Genomic DNA, 21,481 nt, shown 5'->3' with positions numbered 1-21,481 from the left:
CTAAACATGGCTACTCCGGGAAAGAGAGAAGACACATGTGTAGAGCCTATTCTCTAGCACTAAATGTCTGTGTGTTGTCATTAATTCAGTATTTTGTATATGTACCATTACTAGGATTTGCATTCAGGACCTTTGTGTGTTTTTGCTCACCTTTTTGTTCAAGTCTGGAGCGCTATTTGAGTAATGCTTCTAGTTCCAGTGTTTGGGGTTTTTTTGTTTTTTTTTGGTTGGTTGTGGGGTTTGAACTCTGGGTTTGGACACTGTCCTTGCGCTCTTGAGCTCAAGGCAAGCGCTCTACCACTTGAGCCACAGCACCACTTCTGGTTTTCTAGTGGTTTATTGGAGATGAGTGTCTCACGGATTTTCTTGCCCAGGCTGGCTTTGAACCCCGATCCTCAGATCTTAGCCTCCTGAGTAGCTAGGATTACAAGCGTGAGCCACTGGCGTCTGGCTTTTTTTTGTTTTTGTTTTTTTGGTTAAGTGGAGATAAGAGACTCTGCCTGGTTTGATTTTTTTTTTTTTTTCGGCGATGTAGGGCTTGAACTCAGCTCAAGGCAAGTGCTCTACCACTGGAGCCACAGGGCCACTTCGGGTTTTCTGGTGGTTTATCGGAGATAAGAGTCTCTCTGACTTTCCTGCCCAGGCTGGTGTTGAACTGTGATCCTCAGATCTCAGCCTCCTGAGTAGCTAGGATTACAGGCGTGAGCCACCGATGCCTGGCTTGCCTGGCTCAATTTATTTTTTTGGTAAGTTTAGAATCCGCTACTTCCAATTCCACATAGCTCTCCCTGGAAAGGATCTACAAGTAACAACAGACAAGATGCTGACTTTGAGCTGGGTGCCAGTAGCTCATGCCTAAAATCCTAGCTACTCCAGAGGCTGAGATCTGAGGATTGTAGTTCAAAGCCAGCCTAGGCAGGAAAGTCTGAGATTCTTATTTCCAATTAATCACCAATAAGCCAGAAGTGGAGCAGTGGCTCAAATAGTAGTGCGCCAACCCTGATTGAAAAAAGTGAGGGACAGCACCCTTGAATTCAAGCCCCTAGTACCAGCAGAGAGAGAGAAGAGAGGAGAGAGCGAGAGCAAAAGAGGCGGGGGGAGAGGGAGAGCGAGAACGAGAGTTGCCTCTGCCTTTGTGGCAGAGACAGAGGAATTCCAGTCTTTTGCACATGAGACCTGAAGAAGACAAAGGTGGCAACTCCTCTGACATTAGTTAAACTACAGTCTAAGGCAGTGGGCCACCTGCACTGCTGCCTTTGCGTCTCAGTGTAACACCTAAACACAGCCTGAGGACACACTGTTGGGACGGTGTCTATGCTCTCTTGGACGGGATGAAATCCAAAAGGACAGGTGTCAAGGAAAAGGCCACCACCCCACAACAGAAAATACATATTTATTATAAAGTAGTGTTCGCTTCATGATCAGAATAGAAAAATAACACTATGAGCTACTAAAAAAGGTTCTGGAGCTCAGTGTCCCTGAGCAGTGGGGCAGGGGGCTTTCCCATCACCTTCGTGAGACATTCCACGTGCATGCCAGACAGATGTGGCTCAGCATACATGAGGGCATGTGGGTCAGGCCTGCCGAAAGCCCAGGGAGCATACATGGTCCACACCAGCTGCTTTGGCCATGACATCCAAAGGAGAGAGGTGAGCAGGAAACGGTTCTGAGACGGCCCCGGGTGGGGACCACGTTGCCCAGCCTGTACTGGAGTGTGGCTGGTGCTCTTGGTTTAGAAGATGCTGCTCACTGGCCTTTGGTGGGCTTGTTGCCTGATGGTGTATGTACTGGAGAAAAGCTCCACAACCTTTCCAAGGCCAGCTTGACATATCACTTCCCACAGGTGTAAAGTATCAGAAGTATGTGTGCTGTCGGCCTCAGATCCTGTCCATACTGATGACAGAAAGAAAGTGTTAAAAGACTTGGGAACAAAAGCTACTGGCCTGAGCTATTCTACATTCTAAGTCTTCTGGACCCAGAAAAACAAGAATCTCTTTCTTGAGAGAGATACTTTCTCCAATTGAACACAGGAAACGCAGGTCCAGACAACCCCTTCTATCTAGTGCTTTGGACCCCGGACCCCTTGAGCCTCTGGAGAACAGCACATCCCTCCCTGGGGTAGGGATCCAGCCCTCAGCAGCAGTACCTGGAGAAAGTGGCCAGGGTGAGCACCTCAAGCAGCAGCTCTGAGCCACAGAAGAGGAGCAAGACGCTGTTCATGATGGCCTCCAGGCGGAGCACGTAGGTCTGTAGCAGTAGGTAGTAGGAGGCCAGCATGGCAGATGGGAAGGTCAAGGCCACACTAATGCCAAGGGGCATCTTCCGCTGGCAGAGGTTTCCCTTTGTACCTGTCAGACACAGCCCATGGAGTCACCTCCAAGTGGCCTGCCTTCCCTGGCCCCAAGGGCAAGGTGGATGGAATATGATGGATTGGAGAGCAGAGGGAAATGATTTGTGTGGGAAGTTGTACCTTTAAAAGTGGGAATATGGCTTACCAGTAGAGTGCTTGCTTAGCATGCATGAATCCTTGGGTTTGATTATTCAGTACCAGACAAATAATAAAAAATCAAGTAACACTGGCCAGGCACAAGTGGTTCACATCTATGACTGTAACTACTTGGGAGTTGAAGATTGGGAATTTAAGTTTAAGACCATCCCTGACACAAAAAAGCTGAGTGTGGTGTTGTGTACCTGTCATCACAGGATTAAACAGAATTGCTGTGCAGGTTGGCCTGAGCAAAAAATGAGATCCTATACTAAAAATAACCAGAGCAAAAAGGGCTAGAGGTGGGCTGGGAAGGTGGCTCAGTGGTAGAGTGCTTGCCTTGCATGCATGAGGTCCTCAGCACCACATCAACAGAAAAAGCTGGAAGTAGCTCTGTGACTCAAGTGGTAGAGTGCTATAAGAGCTGAGGGACAGTGCTCGGGCCCAGAGTTCCAGCCCCATGGATGACAAAAAAGGGCTAGAGGTGTGGCTCAAGTGGTAGAAGGCCTGCCTAACAAATGTAACATCCTGAGTTCAAACCCTAGTTCTGAAAATAATAATAAATACATGATCAAGCAAAACATGATGGCACACACCTGTAATCCAAGCACTTGGAGGACTGAGGCAGGCTGATTATGAATTCAAGGCTTGCCTGGGCTACAAAGCAAAACTCAGTCTGTCTGTCTCTCTACAGAAAATAATAGTAGAAAATATATAAACAGCCAGGCACTGGTGGCTTACGCCTGTAATCCTAGTTACTCGGGAGGCTGAGATCTGAGGGTCAAGGTTCCAAGCCATCTGGAAAGAAAGTCCAATAAATTACTCAGAAAAAGCCAGAAGTAGTGCTCTCGCTTAAGTGGTGGAGTGCCAGCCTTGAGCACAAAAAGGCTCAGGGACATCACCCTGGCCCTGAGTTCAAGTCCCAGGACCAGCCAAAAAAAACTGTGTGTGTGTGTTCTTTAGCAACTTTTCACATTACTTCATCTTTTCCTTAGTGGTATATGTGAGCCCCACTTTCCTTTCTTATAAGTGCTGCAAGTATTTTTTCTTCTCAGTTTACACTTTAACTCTAGTTTCAAACCCGAACTCCTTAATCAGAGAGGTGGGGAGCTTCGTGTTGTGAGAACAGCTCAATCTGTTCTCCCACCAAAACCAGCAAGAGGAAGCAGGCACAGACTACTGTCTGCTTCGGAGCCTACAGAGCAACAGAAGTATATCTTGTCCCAAAATAGGAGACAGCAGCTAGAAGATTCAGAGAGGAAGTAATGGGAGACATTTCCAGATCCGACCTCTGATACCAAGTCCAGGTTATGGACATGATCTTGGTAATTAAGTTACAGGAACCAGCTTGTTCCATAAGGAATGGAAATATTCTCTGGATAAAAACTCACCAAAAAACAGTCGAATGACTTCAATTCCCAGATAAAGGAGGAGCATCACCATATCCAGTACAAGGTTGGCTGTTGGGTATGGCAGCAACAGACCTGTCAATACAAGAGCCAGAGTCTGCAAGCTTGTAAGAACGAATGACATCCACAAGAACTGCCAAGCACTTAGGAACAGTGAGAACATCAGTCTTAGTGCTCCATGAAGTAGCTAGAAGGCAGCGGCAATACTACAGCTGCAGGGTAGTTAACTCATGGCACAACTCTGACTACTAGAGGCAGGCTTTTACTCCTGAGCCTGTGAGGACTCCATTTCCCCAACTGACTGGACATACACGTGTACACCACTGAACAGCATCTTTGGGTCACCAATAGGTTTAAGGAAGAGTTCAGTAGAGAGGGGTGGGGAAAAGGTCCTATTTTCCAAACTCAAGAAATTCTTAGCCATATGCCCATAGCTCATATTTGTAATCTTCGCTGCTCAGGAGGCTGAGATCTGAGGATCCCAGTTTAAAGCCAGCTCAAGCAGAAAAGTTTTGAGGTTCTTCAACTAATTAGCAAGAGGCTGGAAGTGGGAGCTGTGGCTCAAACGGTAGAGTGACAGTCTTAAGTGAAAACGCTAAGGAAGGGGAATGAGGCTCTGAGTTCAAGCCCTAGTACCAGCACAAAAAAAAATAAAAAGAAATTCTTGCTGAAGGATTTGAAGATAAGACGGTTTTTGATGAAAGCAGGCTTTGGGCTAAAGTGGGAAAGGGGGGTTGGAGCAGGGGCAAGCAAAGTCCAGTCTTACCTTTATACAGGAATATGAAGAGTTCCAGCAGGAAATAGGTAGCATAATACCACCCGTTGAGGAAGAACAGGATCTCCAGAGGGGTGGAGGATAATCGTTTACCTGAAAAACAGAGGCACTTGTAGGATGGGCGGTAGGACGGCTCAAGATCAGTTCCTTGTGCTGTTCTAACGGGAGAAAATCGCCAAGAGGAGCGGGGCGGGCCGTTTGTGGGCACTCTTGATTCTGCAGGGAGTGGGGGGTGTGTGTGTGTGAAGGGTTTGGCTGGGTGGGGCGAGGCCTCCTTCGAGCCCCTCTTGCCCACCAGGACTTACAATCCAGCTCCACCCTGGGCTTCGGGAAGGCAGTCAAGGGGTAACGGGTCATCGCGGCGGATCTGGCCCTGGGGGGCTCTGGGAGCATCACCTACCCGGCTGAGGGCAGCTGTTCACAGCTGAGCCACGGCTGAGGCAGGCCCAGCCAAGGGTTTAGGGGCACAGTATTCGCGATCCGCACAAGACCTTCGGGAACTCTGGGTGGGCGGGGCTCGCTGTGGACAAGCGAGGGGCGACGTCCCCGCCTGCAGAATGGGGGTGTCGCTGGAGCTCTGGGAGCAGGGAGGCGGGGAAACTGCAAGTACACCGACGGGACGGGAGCCAGCGACTCACACACCTCCAGAATCTCACCTCGCGGCGCCATCTTCAGTCCCCATGGAAACTGCGTACGCGGCAGCAGCCCCTCCCGGGGCAGCGAGGCGCTGCCGGAAGCGGATGACAGAGCGGCCCGGGTGTCTGGCCTCTCTGGCTGCGCTCTGGACTCTATGGCCAGGCCGCCTCTCCCCCCCACCCCGGGGGCGGGGACATCGCGGGCCCACCGCGCCTGCGCAGGGCGGGGTGCCAGCCTTCCCGCGAAGCTCTCCGCGGCGGGTCCCCCGCACGAGGGCCGGCCTGCGGCTCCCCACACGCAGGTTGCAGGGTTTGGGGGTGAAATGGGCAGTTGAGGAACGGCGTGCGCGGCTGTGCTCTGCGTGGCGCCGCTCCTCCTCCCTGCGGCGGGCTTCCGGCCCGGGGTCCTGCTGGAAGACGCCAGATCAGCCGGAAATGGAGCGGGAAAAACACAGATAGGCCACGGGGCCCAACGGCCGAGGAGCGGAGCTGGACGACGGCCCCGGGAGGTGGTGTGTGAGCTGGGCTTCGAACCCCGGAGCGGAGCCCTGAGCAGCTACGCCGCGGGGATGGAAAGGGGCCTGGGCGCCGGCCCCGACCACCGGAGCCACAGCTCCACGCCGGCTTGATGGGGGTTGGCTGGAGATAAGAGCCTCACGGACTCTCCTGCCCAGGCTGGCTTTGAACCGCGATCCTCACATCTCTGCCTCCTGAGTAGCGGGAGACAGTGGCCCCAGCTGTTTCGTTCTATGAACGCACGTGTCGTGTAATCCACAAAAATGTGTTTACCTTGTCTTTTGTCACTCCCCACACCTTCATTTGTTTTTTCCTTGCCTCATTGCACTGGCTGAAGCCTCCAGTATAATGTTGAATAGAAGTTGTGGTAACAGGGGCTGGGAAGGTGGCTCAGTGGTAGAGCGCTTGCCTTGCATGCCTGAGGCCCTGGGTTCGATTCCTCAGCACCACATAAGCAAAAAGAAAAAAGCCGGAAGTGGCGCTGTGGCTCAAGTGGTAGAGCGCTAGCCTTGAGCTGAAGAGCTGAGGGACAGCGCCCTCTGGGGCCCAGAGTTCAGGCCCACGACCGGACCCCCCCCCCCCAAAAAAAAAAAAAAAAAAGTTGTGGTAACAAGACATTGTTTTATTTCTTTGTGTTGTTTTGTCGTTCCCCCCCCCCCCCTCCCGTGCTGGGAGTTAAACTGTTTTATTCCTAACCTCTGGAAGAAGTGGTTGATCTTTTGCCATTATGTTAGGAGAAGTGGTTTTTATTTTGACCTCATGTTGGCAAGAGTATTGCCACTCGAGTCACACCCCACATTCGTTATCGATCTTTTCAGATACAGTGTTGGTTTAAAGAGAGAAATTATCCTTGTTCATGATTTTAGTGATTTCAGCCCAGAGTCCTCAGCTCTATTAATTCTGCCTCATGGTGAGAGATAGGTAGATAGCATGGCTGCCTGAGATCATGGGGAGGAAGCTGCTGTCTTTGAATCTGTATAACCTTCTAAGGCATCTCCTTAGTGACCTTACTTCCTCTAGCTAGGCCCCATCTCCTAATGTTTCCAGAACCTCCCAAAATAGCACCACTAGCTTGGAACCAAGCATTCAATACATAATCTGTGAAGAACATTTCATATTGGAACCACAGTTGATACTGTCCAGCTAATAAAGTGTCTTCCTTTCCCAGTTATCTGAAAGGCTTATGAGAGTTTGTTAAGTGCTTTTTCTGTAAGTATTTTGATGACAGTTTTCCCTCTTATTCTGCTGTGATGAATTATATTGATTTTCCAAGGGTGTCACCTGTCTTCCTTTTCTGGAAACATCCATTTGGTTATAATCTTGTTCAGGAAAGAGTTAAAATAGCAAACCTGAGGGGCTGGGAAGGTGGCTCAGTGGTAGAGTGCTTGCCTCTTATGCATGAGGCCCTGGGTTCGATTGCTAAGTACCACATAAACAGAAAGAAGCCTGGCAGTGGACCTGACAGTGCAATCTCTAGAAAGGTGTTTTCAAGGTTGACTCAGGGTTGGTGCTTCTGATCTTGACTGTGAAAGGATTTCACCAGTCCATCGAACTGTGAAAAAGTGACATGCTGAACCCCTGTTTTCCTTCAGGGAGTCTGGGATTTGGGTACATTCTAGGAATGGGGTGGTTAGTGTCCCATAAAAACTTTGTACTTGGAGCCGGGCGCTGGTGGCTCACGCCTGTAATCCTAGCTACTCAGGAGGCTGAGATCTGAGGATCACGGTTCAAAGCTAGCCCGGGCAGGAAAGACTGTGAGACTCCTATCTCCAGTAAACCACCAGAAAACCGGAAGTGGCGCTGTAGCTCAAGTGGTAGAGTGCTCGCCTTGAGCTGAAGAGCTGAAGGACAGTGCCCAGGCCCAGAGTTCAAGCCCCACGACCGACAAAAAAAAACCCAAAAAACTTTGTACTTGGGGCTGGGAAAGTGGCTTAGTGGTAAAGTGCTTGCCTCGCATGCATGAGGCCCTGGGTTCGATTGCTAAGTACCACATAAACAGAAAGAAGCCAGAAGTTGCACTGGCCAAGTGGTAGAGCACTAGGCTTGAGCTGAAGAGCTCAGGGACAGCGCCCAGGCTCCACAACTTTGAACTTTGAGCCAGGCACCAGTGGCTGAAGCCTGTAATCCTAGCTACTCAGGAGGCTGAGATCTGAAGATTGCTGTTCAAAGCCAGCCCAGGCAGGAAAGTCAGTGAGACTCTTATCTCAAATTAGTCACCAGAAAATTGGAAGTGGAGTTGTGGCTCAACTGGTAGAGCACTTGCCTTGAGCTGAAGATTTCAGTGACAGTGCCCAGGCCCAGAGTTCAAGCCCCACGACTGACCAAAAAAACCCCAAAACTTTGAACTTTGAATCTCTGAGTTTCTTCTGTAGACAGTATTCCACAGAAGTTGCCTAAACACCTTGCTGGAGGAAGTAAGCACAACCTGGACAGTGCCTCCAGGAGAGGAATCTTGGAAGCTTCCGGTTTCTTCTGGACTTCACTGTGTGCATATTTTCTCTAGCTGATGGGAAGCCTTGTTTTTTTATAACCCAGTATTGCTCCCATGGCCCACTGAGCTCCCCCCACCTGCCCCTTATCAGAAACTTCCCCCACTCACCTGAATTTAAACCATTCTTCTCAGTCACACTAGATGGCAGTATGGCCTTTTGACCCAAACATTCATTGTAATGTCTACGTGACTGCTACTTGGACCCTAACTCAGTTCAACATGTTCCCTTGACAAATTGTACTTCAGACCCTTCCTTCCCTGCTCTTCGTTTTCCATACTTCTCGATGTTCGGTCTGCAGCCATGATTAAAGTCTGTTCTGGTCTGCTGAGGTCTCTGCCTTCTTTTTCTCTCCTTTTGGCTGCTTGATCTTTCCTAACAATCATGACTCAGTTTCTGAACACTAGCCTTTAGCGAAACAGCTCAGGGACAGCACCCTAGCCCCGAGTTCAAGCTCTACAACTGACAAAATTTTAAAAAAAGAAAAGAAAAATTATAACCTTGAATATAACTCTACACCAAGTCCTGTGAGTCCTAGAAAATCACTGCAACCAGATATGGTCTTAGGCCCAACACAGATATCTTTTTCCTGAACCTGGAGCTTGATCTCAGGGCCTAGGTACTGTCCCTGAGCCTCTTTGTGCTTAACACTAGCACTCTACCATTTGAGCCACAGCTCTACTTCTGGCTTTCTGGTGGAGATAAAAATCTCATGGAGGGGCTGGGAAGGTGGCTCTGTGGTAGAATGCTTGCCTTGCATGCATGAGGCCTTGGGTTCGATTCCTCAGCACCACGTAAGCAGAAAAACCTGGAAGTGGCGCTGTGGGTCAAGTGGTAGAGCCTTAAGCTTAAGAGCTGAGAGACAGCGCCCAGGCCTAGAGTTCAGGCCCCAAGACCAACCAAAAAAAAAAAAAAAGTCTCATGGACTTTACTGCCTAGGCTTGCTTTTGAACCACTGTCTTTAGATCTCAACCTACCCAAATAGCTACTAGGGTTATCAGCATGAGCCATTAGCAGACAGCAGATACATCTTTTATCCTGGATTTCCTTTGCTAGTATTTTGTTCAGGTTTTTGCTAATTATATTTATGATTGGCCTGTAATTATAGTTTCTTGAAAGGACCTTTGAAGCTGGGTATCAAGGTTAAATTAGCTCATAAAGTGAAACAAGAGATTGAGAATATAGCTTAGTAATACTTTCATGTGTGAGGCCTGTGGTTGGATTCCCAGTGCTACCAAAAAAAGAAAAGAAAGAAAATAAAAAGGTAAACTGAATTGATATGGTGAATGAAACCCTTTGTACAGCTACATAAAAATAACTTTTTATTTCTTTTTTGCCAGTCATGGGGCTTGAACTCAGGGCCTGGGCACTGTCCCCGAGCTTCTTTTTGCTCAAGGTTAGCACTCTACCACTTGAGCCACAGCACCACTTCTGCCTTTTTCTGTTTATATGGTACTGAGGAATCAAACCCAAGGTTTCATGCATGCTAGGTAAACACTTTACCACTAAGCCACATTCCGAGTCCCAAGATAACTTTTAAGCCAGGCTGGTGGTTCACACCTGTAATCCTGGCTACTCAGAAGGCGATGATCTGAGGATTGTGGCTCAAAGTCCACAAAACTCTTACGTCAAATTAGCTGTGGCTCAAGTGGTAGAGCAATAGCCATGAGCAGGACACACACACACACACATACACACACACACACACACACTTTTAAAAAATAAGATATACTAAATTTTTATGATTATTCAAAGTATTTTATAATTGTTTTTATAACTTCTTTGGCCTTTTGATTGTTTACAAGGGCATTGTTTAATTTCTAGCATGGTTTCCTGGCACAGACAGCAGTTACCAGACCCTCAGTGATCCTTAATAAATACCTTTTGTGTGTAAGGCTTGACCTTCCTCCCTAACTGCAAGTGCAATGTGCATCTTTGTCAGTAGAGGGCACTGGAGAGACAGGAAGAAAAGCATTGCTCCCTGGTTCCAGCAAGAACTCATCTGCTCTGCTCCAGCTTTGTGGCAGGAGGCAAAGCCCTGGACAGTTTAGACATTGTCTAGGCACCTTGTTGTGGTCATCTTGTCAACAATGCTATAGATTTGCACACTTTGCATCCAGGCAGCTTCCTAATTCTGCCCACTAGTCCCTGCCTGCTTTGGTTACCTATATCTTCAATGTTTTTTCCCAAAATTCTCCAGCTGTGGTCACCATGCTCCTACAGCAGCTTCCCAAGTCCCTCAGTTATGTCTGCCCACCAATGTAGGCCTTCTGCTGCCCAGAAGACTGCTCCTAAGGCCTCCATGTGAGATCTGGGTAGGGCAAAGCACAGTAAGCACCTTTGAACTCCTGCCTTCCTCCTCATGGAATCTGCACCACGGGCTGGGCCCCTGGTGGCATGCTTCCCGAACTCCTCCCAGTGTGGGTGCTATTGTTCTGCCCTGTGCCTACAGGTGCCATTCTTAATGCAACTGTGCCCCTGCCAACCAGCCTCAACTTGCCTGTAGCCCATGGGTTGTTTCTTTCCACAGCTATCAACCAGCTGTGGGTTTAGCAAACCCATGACCTTCTCCCACGCTCAGTGGGCTACAGTGAATGCCATCCTGTCTCTCCTGAGTCACGTCCCCCCCCCCCTTTTTTTTTCAGTCCTGGGGCCTGAATTTTGGCCCTGGGCGCTGTCCCTCAACTCTTCAGCTCAAGGCCAGTGCTCTACCACTTGAGCCACAGCACCACTTCCAGCTTTCTCTGTTGATGTGGTGATGAGGAATTGAACCCAGGGCCTCATGCATGAGAGGCAAGCACTCTACCACGGAGCCACCTTCCCAGCCCCTCCCCTTTACATTTTTAAAGTCCCTGATCTATCAGAGTTTAATTATTCTGTGTGTATGTGTGTGTGTGTGTGTGTGTGAGAGAGAGATAGGTGCTGTTCCTGAGCAATTTTGCTCAATGCTAGCATTTTATCACTTGGAGCCACAGCACCACTTCCAGTTTTCTGGTGGTTAATTGGATGTAAAAGTCTAGCAGACTTTCCTGCCCGGACTGCCTTTAAACCATGATCCTCAGATCTCAGCCTCCTGAGTAGCTAGGATTACAGGCATGAGCCACTGGTGCCTGGCTAATAATTATTAATACTAACCTTGCCATGTTTAAACTGTGTGGTTTCAGTCTCCTAATGGCCTCAGTCCAAGTCACCTGAAAATTTTTCTACCTTACCCTACAGGATAGGATTATGTTTTGGAACCCAGGCTGGCCTTGAACTCAAGATCCTCCTGCCTCAGCTGGAGTGCTGTGATTACAGACATGTGCCAACATGCCTAGCTCATGCTTTTTATGTTGTTGTTTTGGGGGCTTGAACTCAGGGCCTGGGCACTGTCCCTGAGCTCTTTTGCTCAAGGCTAGCACTCTACCCCTTTGAGTCACAGCTCCACTTCCTGTTTTCTGGTGGTTCACTGGAGATAAAGATCTCAGCAGGGCACCAGTGGCTCACTCCTGTAATCCTAGCTACTCAGGAGGCTGAGACCTGAGGTTCACAGTTCAAAGCCAGCCAGGCAGGAAAGACTGTGAGACTCTTATCTCCAATAAATCACTCACAAAACAGAAAATGGTACTATGGCTCAAGTGGTAGAGTGCTAGCCTTGAGCTGAAGAGCTGAGGGACAGCGCCCAGGCCCAGAGTTCAGGCCCCACGACTGACAAAAAAAAAAGTCTCACAGACTTTTCTGCCTGGGCTGAGTTTGAACTACAATTCTCAGATCTCAGCCTCCTGAGAAGCTAGGATTACAGTTGTGAGCCACCGGCTCCTGGGTGCTCATATATTTTATTCTTTTAAATCTGTATAAGCCAGGTGCCAGTGGCTCACACCTGTAATTCTAGCTACCCACAAGCTGGGATCTGAGGATCACAGTTCAAAGCCAATGTGGGAAGGAAAGTCCATGAGACTCCAGAAGTAAAGCAGAGACTGGCAAGGGTGAGGGTTTAGGTAGGACAGCATTTTTTAATGTGTGTGTGCCAGCAGGGGGGCTTGAACAGAGCTTTGATATCTTCCTTTCCTTTTTTCCTTCAAGGATGGCATTCTACCACTTGAGCCATGCCTCCATTTCCAATTTTTTTGCTAGTTAAGAGATGAGTCTACTGAGGCTAGCTTCAAACCAACATCTTTATAGATTTCAGCCTTCTGAGTAGTTAGGATTACAGGTGTGAGCCACCAGAACCTGGCTAGAATTTTGACCACTGAATGGAGAGGGTATCTGATTGCATTCTCCATGAACAGACTGGGTCAAGTCAGGGGTCTGTTCTTTGTCAAGCTCTGGATTGCTCACCAGGTCAAATTTATATCCCAGAACACTTACTTCACAGTGTCATGGCAGATAAGCTGTCTGTAATATTGGCTTGTTTTTGAAAGGCCTAAAGAAACACTTATCTCCTAAGCTTTTCTTGTTGGTCTTTATCTTTTGAGGAATGGTCTGGCTGGAACTTGAGAAGAGTTTTATAGTAATATAGGTCTTGCTGTCATTTTATTCTGTAGTATCCTGTTGTTGGGGTACCAGGAATCAAACCCTCACATTAAACAAGTACCCTCACATTAAGCAACCACTCTACTATTGAGCGACATCTAGTCCTATTGCACTATAGATCTTCTGGAAATGCTTAGTTTTCTAGAACTCAGGAAGACTGTTTATTTACTACATTACTGTTTTTGTAAAGAAGAGAACTCAGGGTCAGCCAGGTGGAAAGATGCTGGTGGCAGGTATGGAAGTCACTGGGGAACTTCCCTCCCTCTCTCTCTGCAGGTGGGGGTGCTGCACATCTCCCCCAACCCAAAAGCTCCTCAGCCTCCTGCTTTAGGCTTTCTTTGGTGTTCCTATCACATGACTTGCTTTAGCCAATGGGACTCTGAGGCTTAAAATGGGGATATCCAATGAGACTTGTGCTCTTCTACTCCTCACAGACCCCAGTCTACCTGCTGGAGGGTAAGTCATAGGATCCAGGGATGGCATTCTACCTAGGTAAGCCCAAACTTCCAGGATACCACACTGGTCACAGCTACCCACAAATACAAGGAGCAGACCCAGCTGAAATCACCCAGGATCAGCATGGGTCTGTTGAACCCTGTGATCTGAAAATCAAATGATGTAGTCATACGTCATTGTGGTTTATTATACAATACTCTGGCAATAGAAAGTAGCACAGGAATTTAAAAAAATCTCCTTTGCCCAAATAGGCTAAATGGCTAGGTATCAAAGTACATTTTCTTTTTCTTTTTTCTTTGGTGCAGGTAAGGGGCTTGAACTCCAGCTTGCTTGTTTTTTGTGTTTCTTCTTCTTTGTTTTTCTCTACCACTTAAGCTGTGGCTATTTTTGTGGTTAATTGGGAGATAAGAGTCTTAAGAGACTTTTCTGCATGTGCTAGTTTCAAACCTCAAAAATCTCAATCTCTTGAGTAGCTTGGAAATCAGGTGTTAGCTACCAGTAGCCAGCCCAAACACATATTGAATTTCTACAAAAGTACCTTGGCTCAAAACGGGCTTCGATACATATCTTTTTTTCTTTTGGTCAGTTCTGAGGCTTGAACTTGGGGCCTGAGTGATGTTCCTGAGCTCTTTTGCTCAAGGCTAGCACTCTACTACTCTCAGCTACAGCTTCACTTCCAGTTTTTTTTTTTGTTTTGGGGTGGGGGGGGGTTTAACTGTATTTTTTTGTCTTTTCTTTTTTGGTACTGGGGATCAAACCCAGGACGTTGCACTTGCTAGGCAAGCGCTTTGCCACTGAGCTACATCCCAGCCCTCACTTCCAGTTTTTGAATGGTTGATTGGAGATCAGAGTCTCATGGGGACTTTTCTGCACAGGATGGCTTTGAACCACAATCCTTAGATCTCAGCCTCCTGAGTAGCTAGGATTACAGGGGTGAGCCACCAGTGCCCAGCTTGTATTTGACCTATGGCTCCTTCTGCCCACTTGATCAAATAGATTGTGAGCTTGTCACTTTATATGCCTCTTAACCATGCAGAGAACTAGCTAGAGATGCCATCATTTATGAAAAAAAACTTTATTTCCTGTTTATAAATGTAAAAAAAGTACCTTAGGTATAAAAATCTAAATGTCTGAGGGTGCTCAGTCAGGACCACTATAACCATCACTCTTTGCTATTTTTAGTCATTCAAGTATGTCATGGGGGAGTGGGAGCCAGAAGGCTGCTGTCCCAGGCAGAACTAAGGCTCCAAGGTTGGGAGCCCTGAATTTTGCAGCGAGGAGTCCAGAAAGCATTACGTACTAAAGACTGTGGAGAACACTGAATGTGCATGAGGAATGCTCTTCTTTCTTGAATGATAAACACAATCGGCCTGAGCCTATCTGTGGCCAGCTCTGCAGTGTGGCACCCGTGGCTTTTAGCAGGAAGGAAAGGCATCCACCTAGCAGTGTGACAAGAGGCTGTCACCTTCGGATTTGCATGAACTCCCTGCGCAGCCATAGAGAGTCCTGGTAGAAGCGGGGGTCGCCCAGTCTCATAGCTGTGCGTTTGTAGAAGTAACAGTACAGCACTGCCACTGAGAAAAAAGTAGAAAGAAGCTTCAGAATGGCCCTGAGAGGACCGAACCTTACAAGTCTGAGACCTGCCCCATGTTCTCACTGTCTCTGACCAGAGGGCAGTGCTCTTTCCCATCCATACATGACCATCCCAACCATCCCAGGCCAGCTATAATGAGGCCGGGAAGCCAGGAGCAAGGCTCACTGCCAAAGACCCTTCTGGACCCCAAGTGAGCCCTAGGTGGCTCTCTGATCCTTACCTAGTCTCTGGAACACAAACAGCGTTTGAAGTCCATCTGTCCAAACAAAGCTGTTGGGGCTTTTCCAGCGTAACTTCTAAAGGAGAGATGAAAGGTTAATGGCCAAACAAGGCCTGAACATCTCCCTGGTTGAGCTGCAGTGAAACCAGTTGGTTGAGAATCATTGCTAATCTCACCTCCTAGTTTATAAGACCAAGGAGTGTTTGGTCTGCTACACAGGCAACATCCTTTAGCCCGCAGGGAGGAGCGCCGAGGCATTTACTCCCTTCCCCTCGAGTGCCTTTGCCAAGGAGAAATGACATGCAGTATCTTTAGGAGTCCAGCTGTCTAGCCTGGAAAATGTCAGCTCCTGTTAGATAAACGCTCTGGTGCTCTCAGGGCTTAAGCAGATCAACAGGAAGCAGACTAGAACCCCAGGCAGGAAGCTCCCAGAGCCCTCAGCATGGCTCTGTCTTTCATGGGAGTTCCAATTCTCTCCAGGGGATTCCAGAGCACAGGGTCCAGCTAAGAAGGAAGTTTTAGGAAAGAAGCAACTAGAGACTCTGAGGTTTTGCTTTGTTTGTGGGCCTGCAGATCTAGCCCAGGACCTTGCATATGTGAGGCAAACACTATCACTGACTGAGTTCCAGCTCCAGCCCCAAAGCCTGAGGTTTTAATGTGTTCCATAAAAATAAAAGCATGAGACCCATGAGATGACCAAAGAGAAGGAAGAATCTGTGAAAGGGAAGAAAGATAAAACCATAACTGGATTGGCTCTACAGCTCTTGCAAGCTAAAAGGGGTCTGGTTCTCCAATGTAAGAATAGGGACATGGCAAGCACCCAAATGCAGGTAGCATTCCTACGTGGCAACAGAAACAGATACTATCTACACCACAGCCTGCAGGACCTTGATGCCCACGAATTTCCTATATCATGAGAAAACCCATTCAACTTCTGGTCTGAACTGCCTATTTGGGACAATGGTAAACAATGTTCCAGAGTTACGGGACTTATTATTTTATTTTATTTTGTCAGTCATGGGGCTTGAACAGAGGACCTGGACATTGTCTCTGAGCAAGTTTGCTCAAGGCTAGCACTCTACCACTTGAGCCACAGCTCTGCTTCCAGCTTTTTGCTAGCTAATTGGAGATAAGAGTCTCACAGACTTTCCTGATTGGGCTGGCTCTAACCTGTGATCCTCAGCCTCATATTATAGCTGGGATTATAGACAAAAAGTCACTAGAGTTTGACTGAGTTACTGGACCTTATCTAAAAGTCCAGTAACTTCCAAAGAAGTTTGGGAAAAAGTGTCCGTGACAATTTTACTTGCTTAGCACTTCAGCTTTCCTTTTGGCTCATTCCTATCAAGGAATTTTACTGTGTAAAAGAATGGTTTGGGGTTCCCAGAGGAATGCTCTTCCTACTTCTTTAAAAATTCAAGAATTAGCTACTTAGGAGACTGAGATCTGAGAATCACTGTTCAAAACCAGCCTGATGAACTTCACAACTTTGGTGCGGGGCGGGGGGGGGGGGGGGGGGAGGAGAGGGGATGGGATTGGGGGGACGAGGGAAGGATGGGAAGGGATGGGAAGGGGAAACAAAGGAGAAGGCTACAATGCTTGATAAGAAATGTACTCATTATCTTGCCCATGTAATTGTAGTGCCTCTGTATTTTCACAATAAAAAAAAAAACAAAAAAAAACAAAAAACAGCCTGGACAGGAAAGTCTGTGAGACTCTTATCTCCAATAAACCACCAGAAAACTGGAAGTAGCGCTGTGGCTCAAGTGGTAGAGCATTTGCCTTGAGCTGAAGAGCAGAGGGACAGCACCCAGGTCCAGAGTTCAAGCATGAGTGTCATAAAAAAAAAATCAAGAATTAAGCTGGACACTGGTAATCCTAGCTACTCAGGAGACTGAGATCTGAGGATCTAAGTTGGAAGCCAGCCTGAGCAGGACTCTTATCTCTAACCATCAAAACACTAGAAGTAGAGCTCAAGTGGTAGAACACTAGCCTTGAGCACAAAAACTCAGGGACAGTGTCCAGGCCCTGAGTTCAAGCCCCAATACCAGCACAAATGCACCCCCCCCCACACACACACACTTGAGGGACTGGGAAGGTGGCTCAGTGGTAGAGCGCATGCCTGGCATGCCAGAGGCCCTGGGTTCGATTCCTCAGCACCACATAAGCAAAAAGAAAAAAGCCGGAAGTGGCGCTGTGGCTCAAGTGGTAGAGCGTTAGCCTTGAGCTGAAGAGCTGAGGGACAGCACCCAGGCCCAGAGTTCAGGCCCCATGACCGGACCCAAAAAAACAAACAAACACACACACACTTGAGAATCCAGAGTTCCACTCTTACCATGACCCAGACATGAAGGGAGATGCTGAGGGCGAGGTACACAGTCGTCAGGATGATGGTCCCTTTGAACTTATGGAATAGGAGGTTGACCAGGCCAGCCTGGAAGACGAAGGTGTTGAAGAACATGAGGAAAATGATGATGATGTTGAAGAGGATTGCAATGTCTTGAATGCTGTGGACATATAAAACAAAGTACAGCCAAACAGATGCCCATGTGAGAATCCACGAGCTGGCTCTTAAGTCCTGAGGGACACTATTGCCTTTGCCTGTGATATAGTCACCCCAAGTCTCCACAAGCAGCAGGGCTATGACCCAAATGACAAATAACTAATACCACCCATTGATTTGTAGCCCAAACACTAGGCTTTTTTTTTTTTTTTTTTTAATGTGTCTGTGTGCCAATCTTAGGGCTTGAACACAGGGCCTGGACACTATCCTTGTGTTTTTGTGCTCAAGGATAGCATTCTAGCACTTAAACCTCATATCCATTTCCAGCTTTTTGGTAATTTACTTACAGACTTTTCTGCCTGGGCTGGCTTTAAATTGCAACTCTTAGATCTCCTAAGTAACTAGGATTATAGGTGTGAGTCACTGGCACCTGGCCTTTCTCTTTAAAAGAAATGTAACTATAACCTCTCTGTACAGCATCTTTACAATAAAATAAAATTAAAATTCCATCCGTGGGGATGGAACCCAAGGTCTTATGGATGCTAGGCAAGTGCTCTACCATTGAGCTACACCCCTTCCCCTTTACTAGTAACTTTCAAATGATAAGCCATGATGGGTAGGGCCTTCAAATTATGTGGGTTTAGCTTTCTAGGCCCACCTGAGAACTCACATGAAGAGCACCAGCTGGACGACAGCTGCCATTCTGAGTAGCTCTGAGAAGGAATTGACGAAGAGATCATAGCACAGCAACAGGAACTGCAGGGAGAGCACCAGGCTGTAGTTACTCGTCTGCAGCATCTTCCTCCGGCTTTTTTGGGCTCCCAAGGGCACATTCCACAGTTTCCCAGAAAATAGCTCCTGGTTCTTTTCCTAGCACTGAGGGAAAGGTGTCATTTGCTTCCAACTCAGAGTGATTTCCTTTGCTTTGAGATCAGTACCTGTGGGGTCAAAATGAGGCAAAGTTAGAAATCCACTAAGGAACATTTATTGAAGCCGGGTGCCAGCGGCTCCTAGCTATTCAGGAGACTGAGATCTAAGGATCCTAGTTTGAAGCCAGCCCAGGCAGACATGATATTCTTATCTCCAATTAACCAGCAAAAAGCCAGAAGTGGAAGTGGAGCTGTGGCTCAAGTAGGAGAGCACCAGCCTTGAGTGAAAAATAAGGGACAGTGCCTAGATCCTGGGTTCAAGCCCTAGTATCAGCACCAAAAAAATAATCCACATTTGCAATCCTAGCATTCAGGAGGCTGAGGTAGAGGATTTCAAGTTCAAGGCCAACCTGGGCTATACAGAGTTTCAGATCAATCTAGGATCTACGGTGTTTCTGTTTCCAAAAATCAAACAAAAACAAACCCCCCAAAACTCAACTTGTCATTTCTTCTAGGGACCATCACCCATAAACCTTTCTCTATACCTGGACTCAAATTCTAAATGTACTAAGAGAATCTATAGAAAAGGGTGGACACCCATTCATGTGGTAGTAATAATAATTACAGCAGCAAACTCATATATTAGTTGCAGTGTGACAGAGACTGTTAGACACTGATATTAAAGCTTGAAATAACCTCATGAGGTAAAAGGCACATTCTTACTTTTCCCTTTTTACAGATGAGAAAACTGAGGCTTGGAGAGGTAAAATAAGTTGTCTAAGGTCTTATTGGTAGTAAGTAGCTGAGCTGGGATTTTGATCCTGGCAGCCTGGATCAGGAATCTATCTTAATTATTGGCCTACACTGCTCTTCCATAACCCATAGACTGATAAGTAGATGGGGAAAATGCCCATGCAAAAGTGGGATAAGAGGGGCTGGGAAGGTGGCTCAGTGGTAGAGCGCTTGCCTTGCATGCATGAGGCCCTGGGTTCGATTCCTCGGCACCACATAAGCAAAAAGAAAAAAACCAGAAGTGGTGCTGCGGCTCAAGTGGTAGAGAGCTAGCCTTGAGCTGAAGAGCTGAGGGACAGCGCCCAGGCCCAGAGTACAGGCCCCACGACCGACCCGACTCAAAAAACAAAAACAAAAAAGTGGGATAAGAGAGGACACAATGCTCTTCTGAAAGTCTTTAAAGTTACTTTAGCAAAGGGTTGCATACATTTTTCAAGGCTCACTAATTACTCTGGAGTGTCCTATGACCCTGAAGCAAGATCTAATTCATAAACAACTATCAAACAGCTCTGAAGTGCTCCAGCAATTAAACTATTATCTATAAAATGTTTTACAATTGTGTGTGTGTGTGTGTGTGTGTGTGTGTGTGTGTGTGTGTCTGTGTCCATTCTGAGGCTGAAAGTTAGATCCTGGTTCTGGCTCTGAGCTTTTGTGCTCAAGGCTAGTGCTCTACCATGTACAGCTTTTTGGTGGCTAATTAGAGATAAGAATCTTATGAACTAGATTCGAATTGTGATTCTCAGATCTCAACCTCCTGAGTAGTTAAGATTACAAGCATGAGCCTGTAGAACCCGGCGCCTGGCTACAAATTTATTAACCCTCCATGCTCATTAATTGATGCTAGGGCTATGACAATAAGTAGACATTTTAATACATATAATTCCTCTTTTGCATAAAGGCACGGAGAAGTTAAAGCCCTAGGTCCACTTCACTTGATGGACAAGTCCCACCTTGCTGGGTTTATCATTGTGGCTTCTCTCGACCTGAGTTTCCTCCCTCATAAACAACAATCATAGTTTATCCCTTCCGGTCCCCAAGACCAGGATAAGCTTGGTACCCAAGACAACCACCTTTAATCCTCGCAACGAGGTAGGAAGAGAATTATCCCGAGTCGAGGCAAGGCCACCGGGTCAGGCAGAGTTGAAGGCATCCCCGCTAAGTGGCAAGTGAGCGGCGCCGGGATCCCTGGCTCAGTCCCCCCACGCCGCAGGTCCGCACCGGTCGGTGGCGGCCGGGATCCCTGGCTCAGTCCCCCCACGCCGCAGGTCCGCACCGGTCGGTGGCGGCCGGGATCCCTGGCTCAGTCCCCCCACGCCGCAGGTCCGCACCGGTCGGTGGCGGCGGGGTGCGGCCGGGATCCCTGGCTCAGTCCCCCCACGCCGCAGGTCCGCACCGGTCGGTGGCGGCGGGGGGCGGCCGGGATCCCTGGCTCAGTCCCCCCACGCCGCAGGTCCGCACCGGTCGGTGGCGGCCGGGATCCCTGGCTCAGTCCCCCCACGCCGCAGGTCCGCACCGGTCGGTGGCGGCGGGGTGCGGCCGGGATCCCTGGCTCAGTCCCCCCACGCCGCAGGTCCGCACCGGTCGGTGGCGGCGGGGGGCGGCCGGGATCCCTGGCTCAGTCCCCCCACGCCGCAGGTCCGCACCGGTCGGTGGCGGCCGGGATCCCTGGCTCAGTCCCCCCACGCCGCAGGTCCGCACCGGTCGGTGGCGGCGGGGGGCGGCCGGGATCCCTGGCTCAGTCCCCCCACGCCGCAGGTCCGCACCGGTCGGTGGCGGCCGGGATCCCTGGCTCAGTCCCCCCACGCCGCAGGTCCGCACCGGTCGGTGGCGGCGGGGGGCGGCCGGGATCCGCCACACGCCCGCCCGCAGCGCTCCCTACCTGGACCGTCTCCGCCTCCGGTGACCGACGAGGAAAAGCAGCGCGCTTCACTGTCCGCTACCTGCCGCCTGCCCTTGCCTCACCCTTCCCGACTCGCTTAAAATGGTGCTGTCTTGGCAGGAAACAACAACAACAACAAGCTCAAGCCAAAAGCAACAGCATCAGAAATTCTGCCTTCGCGTCAACACCACCACTTCTCAAACCCCTCACCCTAAGGAACCACGTCGGTTGTCATGGAGATATCGTCCAGGCTTCCGGAAGCCCGCTTTAAATCCCGGAAGTAGATGGCGGAGGCTCCCTCCCTGCTTCTCCCGCCAGCCTCGCCGCCATGTTTGGGTCGTGTTTTC

The 21,481-nt window shown here is 48.6% G+C and overlaps 2 protein-coding genes across 3 annotated transcripts; both read right to left on the bottom strand.

Annotated features, from left to right (window-relative positions):
- Positions 1–1,376: 1,376 nt before the first annotated feature.
- On the bottom strand, positions 1,377–5,398 carry Tmem216 (transmembrane protein 216). 2 transcript variants are annotated; one of them, XM_042676142.1, is made up of 5 exons: positions 5,326–5,398; positions 4,661–4,762; positions 3,877–3,969; positions 2,147–2,348; positions 1,377–1,893 (listed from the first exon to the last, which is right to left on the bottom strand). In XM_042676142.1, the coding sequence occupies exons 1-5, from the start codon at positions 5,336–5,338 to the stop codon at positions 1,878–1,880; spliced, it is 426 nt and encodes a 141-aa protein (XP_042532076.1). In that variant the 5' UTR covers positions 5,339–5,398; the 3' UTR covers positions 1,377–1,877. The 2 variants fall into 2 exon arrangements, with proteins under 2 accessions (XP_042532076.1, XP_042532077.1); XM_042676143.1 differs by having other exon boundaries at positions 5,312–5,381.
- An 8,783-nt stretch (positions 5,399–14,181) lies between these two features.
- Tmem138 (transmembrane protein 138) lies at positions 14,182–21,362 on the bottom strand. The gene is made up of 5 exons (XM_042676163.1): positions 21,135–21,362; positions 18,265–18,532; positions 17,427–17,598; positions 15,092–15,167; positions 14,182–14,851 (listed from the first exon to the last, which is right to left on the bottom strand). The coding sequence occupies exons 2-5, from the start codon at positions 18,390–18,392 to the stop codon at positions 14,739–14,741; spliced, it is 489 nt and encodes a 162-aa protein (XP_042532097.1). The 5' UTR covers positions 18,393–18,532; positions 21,135–21,362; the 3' UTR covers positions 14,182–14,738.
- Positions 21,363–21,481: the final 119 nt, after the last annotated feature.

The sequence above is a fragment of the Dipodomys spectabilis genome, unplaced genomic scaffold (genome assembly GCF_019054845.1).
Source record: "Dipodomys spectabilis isolate Male_0828 unplaced genomic scaffold, ASM1905484v1 ptg000030l, whole genome shotgun sequence".
Lineage (NCBI taxonomy): Eukaryota > Metazoa > Chordata > Mammalia > Rodentia > Heteromyidae > Dipodomys > Dipodomys spectabilis.
Note: the sequence above shows the minus strand (reverse complement) of the source record. Positions and strands in the feature narration are given on the sequence as shown.

Bases quoted from the DNA above. Each gene is read 5' to 3' on its own strand.
- Tmem216 (XM_042676142.1), bottom strand. The intron at 3,970-4,660 runs GTAAGACTGGAC...TTGTATTGACAG, and splicing joins CTTCATATTCCTGTATAAAG to GTCTGTTGCTGCCATACCCA. The intron at 2,349-3,876 runs GTGAGTTTTTAT...TGTGTCTGACAG, and splicing joins AGTCATTCGACTGTTTTTTG to GTACAAAGGGAAACCTCTGC.
- Tmem138 (XM_042676163.1), bottom strand. From the start codon at position 18,392: ATGCTGCAGACGAGTAACTACAGCCTGGTGCTCTCCCTGCAGTTCCTG. The intron at 15,168-17,426 runs GTAAGAGTGGAA...TCTCTCCTTTAG, and splicing joins CCCTTCATGTCTGGGTCATG to AAGTTACGCTGGAAAAGCCC. The intron at 14,852-15,091 runs GTAAGGATCAGA...CTTTTTTCTCAG, and splicing joins GTTTGTGTTCCAGAGACTAG to TGGCAGTGCTGTACTGTTAC.